We start from the raw sequence: 8934 nt of genomic DNA, 5'->3' as shown, positions 1-8934 counted from the left end.
ATAATTTGAATAATCAATAAAAATATAACTTAATTTTTTTAAAAAATTCAAGATAATAAATTTTTTAAAAATATATTTAAAACAACAATTATATTAGATCAACCTCAGTTCTCCTAATCATGTCATGGATTTTATTAGACTTAATAACTTGTTTTATAATTTTTTTTAATTATATTATAAAAAATAAATATTTGTAAAATTGCTACTCTTTTTCTACCTATGTTATTCGGTTAATATTGTTTTTAAAATATTGCTTATATAGAAAAAAACACCCTTCAAAAACTGTTAGATATTAAGTTGATAGTTGATTTGGTTAAAGTGTAATATTAATTTTATTATATAAAATAATTAAAACTTGGAGGATCGAGTGACACAAAAGCAAAAATGAAGTTTTTTTTTCTTTACTTTACTTGTTAATGATATAGTTTTGAAAATCCAGCCTCACCTGGTGAGTCAATTCAGCACCTGGCTGATTCGTAGCTAAAACCAACCGGGTTAAAGAAAAAATAAATGAAGGAAAAACCTGGTGTGACCCGGCTGACCCACGACTTGATCAAGACCCAGCCGCAAACACTGTTGACTTTTTTTTTTAACTAAAAACAACGTCGTTTTAATTTTTTAAAAAAATTGATCCAACCAATCAAGTCAAAACTCGGGAACCCGGGCCTTGAACCGAGCCGGGTCTTAAAACTATGGTTTATGAGCCAGATTTTTTAGAATTTTAGTCCTTATATTTTTTTTAGTCCTTTAATTTTTTAAAATTTTTAATTTTAATATAATTTATTTTTGATTACTTTTCGATATCCCAATTTTGGTCCAAGATAATCTTTCCTAGCATCTTAGACGACAGTAAGTACATTGCCGGTCAACTGACTCGCAATAAAGTACAAGTCAACTAATCCGTCGTACGCGGGTGAGCTGGCTCGTTTTACCGACATCCCTTCCGAAAATAAGCACCCAATTTCACAGTCGTTTATTATCAGAATCATGGAGGTAGTTAGTCCATTCAGCCCATTTAAAGGCACACCAAAAACATCCACATAAACATCTTTAATCTTATTTATGAAACTTGTCCGTTTATTTTATACTTGAAGAATAATAATGCTACTTTATTTTTTATTTTTTGTAACGATAAAATTAGATTATTTAATTTCTCAAATACCACACGTAAGTTTTTTCCATATGATTTGGCAATTAAGTGCACCGCTAATTGCAAACAATTTCATGTTTAGACTATATGTTTTGGCTTTGATTTTAAATTTACATATGGAAGTAATGAGTCGCATGTCATAAGAAGATAAATTGATCTGAATAACAGGAGAAAATCTAAAAGTTCAATATAAAAAAAATGCATAAAAAATTAAAAAAAAAATTTATCATACTAAAAAGAAAGTACTAAAAATCTTATCACAAGTCCTCAAGACTATTAATAATGAATATCTAATAACAAGAAATAAATCATTGGACTCAATTAACAACTTAAACTGAAAACTTAAACTTTATAACTCGAAACTAATCAGCTCCTCTACTTTAATACTCTACTTATCTAGCGAGGGAAACAAAGAAGGGTAAGTTAATCACAATTTGATAAGTACAACTCCACACACTATCAAGCCAAGAACAAGTAATACACATATTGCGTTGACAATAATAAAATAGCTTAAAACAATAAAAAAAATTTGTTAATAGCTCATAGTTCATAAACACATGTCATAAAACAAGTCATTAATCCATGTTTTTTCTTGGCATTCAATTTTATAAACATGACTTTACTCTGACCAAATTTTTACAATCACATTGTACCTGTGACTACATCATTTGTCAACTATTCTTGACCAATTATTGCAACTTGTTGACAAGTGTCATTGCCTATTATTATAAAACTCATTGATGGACCATTAGAACTAGTTGTAGTGTCAATAACCCTACTCACTAGAGGTTATTATTTCATTTATAGCCATGTGAGAGCCATTATGTAACCATTTGGCAAATCCATTTTGAAACACTTTCTTTGACAAATTAGTTTTATAAAATATTTTATAAAAATTCTATATTGTTCATTCACAAACATTCATATAAGCAAATCAATTTGAACATAAACAAGTGATTGATCTTCTTTTAAAGAATGTAATACATATAGTAAATGAAAAAATACATAATTAAAAAAAATATATTATGTTTAAAAATAATAGAGCGTGCAAATATTTACTTATCTTCATTGGTTAAACAACCAAATTCTAAAATCTCAGCTCAAACAGTTTATTTATAAGTATATAACATGTTGAAGCTCTTCAAACACTTAAAGAGTGTTTGAAATAGAGGTGCAATGAGGTATGGTGGTTTTGTTTTTAATGTACAACTAATTTAATGCACAAAAAGCAACCACCAAAACAAAGTTTTTGTTGCTTTTGTATAGGTCTAACAAAAAAAAAAAAAAAAACCACACCTTTATCCTAAACACACTTTTAATCACATTAATTTGTGAACTGCACACTGCCTAATAAACAAATTACATAACTCCTAGAAAATTTAGAATTCAATTTTGCTTTTTGTGTGGTAAACTAGTCTCAATTACCTTTTCATTCATATATGATTCACCTAGTAATTCATTTTATAGAATTTATAATACGTCCCAAAATCATTCTTGGACATTAATGCTAAATAATCTGTATATCTTTTATAATTTTCATTATAAATATCCCAACAAAAATCAAATTAATACACCATTTATGGTGTTAGAAACAAGATAAAACAAGATTTTTTCTAAATATAAAATTTGATTAAAAAAACTGCATCTATTCAATATAGTTTTTAGGTTGAATAGAAGCCTCTCTCAAACACTTAAACTCACAACTTCTCACTTTTATACCTATTACTTTTATACCTAATTGTTAACCTAATACTTTTTAACCATTAATCATCCTTTTAGTCGTCTTACAATATCATAAAAAACCTACCATATTCATTATTATATCATTTATATAAATATCATTTAAATTTCCTTAACTTCATACACCTTTCATATATAAAAAAATCTTAATTAATCCAAGAACTTTCTAAATAAAAAGGATATATATTTTCTTACCTTGAAATCTAGAAAATAGAATAAAATTTCAATTTGTTAAGGTCAATTTATTTCACCTTTTGTCTCCGCACTTATCAAAAAAAACAAGTGACCATCATGATTTATTTTTTTAAACTATCTTGAAGATTATAAAACTAGGTTGAATAAACTTTTTGCCATTTTTTCTTTTATATTAATATAGGACTACATGTGCCAATATTTGTTTTTCTAATTCGTCCAAAATAAATTATACTCTAGCACAAGAAACTAATAAAATTATACCAAAAAAGAATTTGGTATTGCAAGCATGGTCAAATATATTTTAGAAAAAAAACTAATAAATTCTTCTATATATTTACCCAAATTTGAACTTAAAAAAAAAAAAAATTCTTTAACTATCAAAATAATATTATATTAATGTAAGACCATGTCAACTGAACTAAATGGTAAAAACAAAAACAAACCCTCTGGGCCTCTTGTTTCTAGAGCTAAGCAAGAGACATATACTAAATATGTCTACCAAACATACCCCAAAGTCATAGACCTCTTAACTCACAGCAATCCCTTTCTCCTCTCGTTTTCCCTTCTCTCTCACCCTTCCTCTCACGGCTCAAAACCTAAGAACAAACAAGTAATGGGGGACGCTTTCTGTTCAGATTGTAAGAGACACACAGAGGTAGTTTTCGACCATTCAGCAGGAGACACAGTATGTTCAGAGTGTGGTCTTGTCTTAGAATCTCACTCGATCGATGAAACGTCAGAGTGGAGAACTTTTGCGAATGAATCAGGAGATAATGATCCAGTTCGTGTTGGTGGACCAACTAATCCTTTATTAACAGATGGTGGTCTTTCTACTGTTATTGCTAAGCCTAATGGTGCTTCAGGAGAGTTCTTGTCCAGTTCTCTTGGTAGGTGGCAGAATCGTGGATCCAATCCTGATCGTGGGTTGATTACGGCTTTTAAAACTATTGCTACGATGTCTGATAGGTAACCTTTTCTTTTATTTTTTCTTATGTTTTTGCGGGTTTTGCTTTATTTGATTTATTGTGAAGTTGTGGAGGTGTTTGGATGTTAATGGTTGAGGTTAATGAGTTAAATTTTATGAATTTTATTGATGGGTTTTTTAGATATTTGATTTAGATGGGTAAGGGAATATAAACTCTTGGATGTTGAATTTGGTGGGTTTTGATTGGTTGCACTGTTAATGGAATTAGTTGATGCTTTGAGTCTGCTGTTAGGTTGATGAAATTGGAACTGGAGGGGCAGAGTAGTGATGGTACAAATGCAAATTCAACAATAAATGACCTATTTTGATTTGATCATAGATGGATATTGACTAGAAGTGCTGAAATTTTTGAATGATTTGGTTGTTTCTACTAAAGGCAGTCCAATGGAAAATTTTCATCTTGCATCCTTTGAAAGAAAGGAATTAGGATTAAAGCTCAGCTTCAGTTGAATTAGTGGAATATGCCACCAGTTGCGAGTTTGTTGAAATGGTTGTGGAAATAGCTGTTCCAATTTGATTTTATTTACGCCTTTTAATGCAAGGGTGTTTTTTGTTCCTCAAGAAAGTTCTACTTTTTATACATGGCAGTTCCAACTTTTTAATTGATTTGAGGTTGACTGGAATTGGAGTTGTGAATCCATTTGATTTTGACAATTGATGTAAGTTCATGACTTCACTGATTGTTTGGTGGTTTTGGTTTGTGTGATTAGATTTGGACCTTTGTTGGTTGTTTGTATTGGTGTTGTGTTTGTCGGTTGATTTTAGATGAGGAGGGAACTGAATTTAGATTCCACATTTGGTGTGATTTTGATGTTGTAGCAGGGGTTTAATTGGCTGTGATGTTAAGGAGATAAGTTGATGGTTTGATGCTGTGGTTGCTTGATGGAACTGGACCTTTAGGTACTTAATAGTGATAAGAGATGCGAATTCATCCCCAAGAAGGAATTTTTTGATGCAAGGCAGAATGAATATTAATATAATTGATAAAGTTTCAAGTCAGAAGGAACAAGATTATCTTGCATCTTGATAGTCATCTCTGGATTCGAATTATGAGTTATTAGTAGAAGTTGACTTGGGTTTCCAGCTTGATTATGTTGGTGCCTTTTAAGGCTGTATATGCTTCATGCAACAAAGTTATAGTCTTTGTAAAGTGATAGCATTATGTTACTGAATTCTCACTCTCTATTATGTACATACATTTTATGCGCAATGATGTTTATGAAAAAATACACTTTTGCAAAGTCGTTGCTAATGTGTGATATTTATGTTTCAGGTTGGGCCTTGTTGCAACTATCAAGGTATTCACACTTGATATTTATATATTGATATTAAAACTGATGGTTTCAACAGTGTCTTTTCTGAAAACATCCTTGCATGAATATGGAAATAAACCCTTTACTATCATGTAATAATGTTGTCTTGTTATTTAGTGTATTATCAGGCAACTAGCCATGTATATCTTTCCAATCAGATTTGTCCTTCCCCAGCGTTCATTAATGTATAAGCACATTCTTATGAAGCTATGATATATGAGAATATTCTATAAATTCTATGGCTTGATTGGAATAAAGTGACAGGTTTTTGTAAATATGATTAATCTATTGTAAAATAATGAAATTATGTCGTAGGAGATACAAAAGAAATTTTATTCGCAATGCATCACCTGTGAATGAAATTTTTTTATGTATTGATTGTGAATAGCGCTGCAGAATATTTGTCGTTACAGTTTAATTGAAAAAGCCTAATCTACTCAAAGCAAGCATGAAATTCAAAGATTTTGATAACTGTTCACTCATCTCATCGAAGCAAAAGGAGACTCATTCATTTGTGGGGGGAGAGAAGTGAGTTAGGGGAGATGAGATAGCATATTGTTATATACTTTTATTGCAAGCTTATTGAGAAATTATTTGACATAATTCTCATGTAGGTATCTAAACTTACAATGAATAGATCAATCACAAACATCAAAAGTGCTTCCCCATCTTTTGCTCTTACGAGGAGGAGGGTAAAAAGATGAAGGGAGTGGGTTGTGAAGGCATCATGTTTATTGGAAAACCATAAATATGTTTTGAAATGTTCAATTTTGATGCTTTTCTTGTTTGGTTGTTCATGAGAACTTCCCTAATGTTTCTTTTGTTTTTCTTTTTTGCTCCTCTGGTGATGCATTTTTCATAATATTGAAGGATCGGGCCAATGAGATCTACAAGAAGGTGGAAGATCAAAAGTCCAGTAGAGGAAGGAATCAAGATGCTTTATTGGCTGCTTGCCTCTACATTGCTTGTCGACAAGAAGACAAGCCCCGAACAGTAAAGGGTATTGTCTAGCATTCTTTTAACATATGGATTTCTCCTGATTTAATCTTTCCCCAAGTGTTTGAACTTCCCTGAACCTCTGAAATTCAACTAGAAATTTGCTCTGTCGCCAATGGAGCCACAAAGAAGGAAATTGGCCGAGCAAAAGAATACATAGTGAAACAACTGGGTTTGGAGACTGGTCAGTCCGTGGAGATGGGAACTATACATGCTGGGGATTTTATGGTGTGTTTTTTTCCCATTAAACTTACTGTGTTGGTTTTATTGTTTATTTACAGGGAGTGTCCTTATTGTTCAGATGCGAATATCGGTTTTATCTGTATTATTAGCACCATTGTTATTAACATCAGCCTCAACTTGATCTGCAGAGGCGTTTCTGCTCCAATCTTGGAATGTCTAATCATACAGTTAAAGCTGCCACAGAAGCTGTTAAAACGTCAGAACAGTTTGATATAAGGTATTTACAAGTTTCTCACATTACCTCTACTTTTACTAGAAAAGTGATGGTTTTCTCTGTTTTGCTCATTTTTGTTGCTCATTCATCACTTCTGGTTAATAATTGTTGCAAGATCCATAAACTTTAGAATAAGAAGAAATAGTTCAAAGACCAGGCAAAGAAAACACTCTTTACATCTTTGTTTTATTAACCTTTTGGATCAATCTAAGTTGTTCAACCAATATAGCCGCTCTTTATAATCCCTTCTAATGCTTGCAGGAGGAGCCCTATATCAATCGCAGCAGCAGTCATCTATATAATTACTCAGCTTTCAGATGACAAGAAGCCTCTTCGAGGTTTTGATCGTTTTGAACTCTTTTTATCAAGTGGAAACAAATGATTCATTGGTGGATAGAATCAGATATTTCTGAAGTAACCCTATTCTATCAGTTTTATTTAGACAAACCTTTCAGCATTGTTGATTTTAAACACCGTTAGACATCTGCTCACTTGTGTTTCGGTATTTTAGCTGCCTTGAGTTTCAATTCAAAGATATGCTTTCAACTGATAGTAGGCTTGGATGCAGATATTTCACTAGCAACTGGAGTTGCTGAAGGAACAATCAGAAATTCCTACAAAGATCTTTATCCCCACGTGTCAAAGATTATACCATCATGGTATGCCAGCGAGGAAGATTTGAAGAACCTTTGCGGTCCTTGAATAATACAGTGAAAAATACCGGGAAGAAAAACCCGTTTGATTTGATCTGTAAGCCTCCATCTAGGATGTAATTAAGAAACTGTTGAGACATACAGGGGATGCACAAGTCCTCTCGTTCTTTTTTATTTAATTCCGCAGTCGACAGTAACGTTAATTCAGGGATAGGAAAGAAAGGAAAAAAAAGAAAAGAAATAGCAATCAATTTTAATTTATGCTCAGCAAAGACAACAATTTTAATGTAATTTTGATGTGTATTAATATTCAAATGGTAAGCCCGCTTTTCAATTCATTTCTTTTTGTGTTAATTGTGATTACTCATTGACCTTTGATCATTTGAAGAAGTGTCTGTTTCTGATTGGGATTTACTCAATTGACATGATAAGCTCTGTCCATGGTGAAAGAAACACTTCCGCCCCAGTTTGAGTTTCCCTGTGGAAGCTCTGTCCATGGTGAAGGGGAAAGAGAAGGAAAGAAAAGGAAAGTGGAAGTAAAGAAAACGTCTATCTATGTTTCAAATGAAGTTGGCAAAAAGAAATGAAAAGATAAAACTAAGGTGTTTCCCCGTTTTCTGCTTGTTTGAATTACTACGACTCTTTTCTAAACAATTTAAAAAAACTAAAATAGTTTTTTAAAGACAGCAAATAAAAAAAAAAGATTTTTGTTTTTTATAATTTGATCTTTTATATACATGCTATTATTATTATAACTATCATATCACCATAATTATCATTTTTGTCCCTACATTTTCATAATTATGAATTTTGGTACCAATTCCAGCTACAAAAAAAAATCAATTTTGGTGTATGTAAATTTCATTTGATGAGAAGAATTCTACTTAGGTATTCTTTGGCCTTACCATCATATGAGATGATAGATTTGAGCTTGAAAATTATTTATTTATTTATTTAGGATCAATTTTAGATTTTTAGGTATTTTAAGGTTATTTAAGGGTATGAATGAGTTTGTCAAGATGCATAGAGTATTTTTATAGGTGTTTTGGGTAAAACAAATAGGTTGAAAATGGAGTTCTTTTGGCAACAAAAACTATGACCCAATTTTTAAACCTCTTGTTATAATGTTTTTGGGTTATTAAGAGATGAGAAATTTAACCAATAGTAAAATAGGTTAAATTAAATTAAAAAAACCTAAATCAAGATAAAAATAGTGAAATTAATGAAATGAAAAGTGAATATAGTACTAAATTATTGAAAAGAAAAACTTTTGTAAGGACAAAATAAATACGTAAGATCAAGAGAGGTCAATATTTAAATAACAGAAGGTTGAGAGTTTATGTAAAAATAAAAAAAAGAGGTGGGAATAAATGTGCAATTAACAAGACTATAAATATCATTCTATTTTCTCTCTTAGAGTGACTGGCAAGAGTAAGAGAGAGTTT

At 31.1% G+C, this 8934-nt stretch overlaps 1 protein-coding gene across 2 annotated transcripts; it reads left to right on the top strand.

Moving 5' to 3' along the window:
- Nucleotides 1-3552: 3552 nt before the first annotated feature.
- LOC118033949 (transcription initiation factor IIB-2) lies at nucleotides 3553-7827 on the top strand. 2 transcript variants are annotated; one of them, XM_035039102.2, is made up of 7 exons: nucleotides 3553-4051; nucleotides 5344-5368; nucleotides 6254-6383; nucleotides 6477-6607; nucleotides 6751-6839; nucleotides 7098-7250; nucleotides 7405-7540. In XM_035039102.2, the coding sequence occupies exons 1-6, from the start codon at nucleotides 3699-3701 to the stop codon at nucleotides 7216-7218; spliced, it is 849 nt and encodes a 282-aa protein (XP_034894993.1). In that variant the 5' UTR covers nucleotides 3553-3698; the 3' UTR covers nucleotides 7219-7250; nucleotides 7405-7540. The 2 variants fall into 2 exon arrangements, with proteins under 2 accessions (XP_034894993.1, XP_034894987.1); XM_035039096.2 differs by having other exon boundaries at nucleotides 3555-4051; nucleotides 7098-7174; nucleotides 7405-7827.
- Nucleotides 7828-8934: the final 1107 nt, after the last annotated feature.

The sequence above is a fragment of the Populus alba genome, chromosome 16, assembly GCF_005239225.2.
Source record: "Populus alba chromosome 16, ASM523922v2, whole genome shotgun sequence".
Classification (NCBI taxonomy): Eukaryota; Viridiplantae; Streptophyta; class Magnoliopsida; order Malpighiales; family Salicaceae; genus Populus; species Populus alba.
The sequence above is the reverse complement of the archived record's forward strand: the minus strand, read 5'-3'. Positions and strand labels throughout refer to the sequence as shown.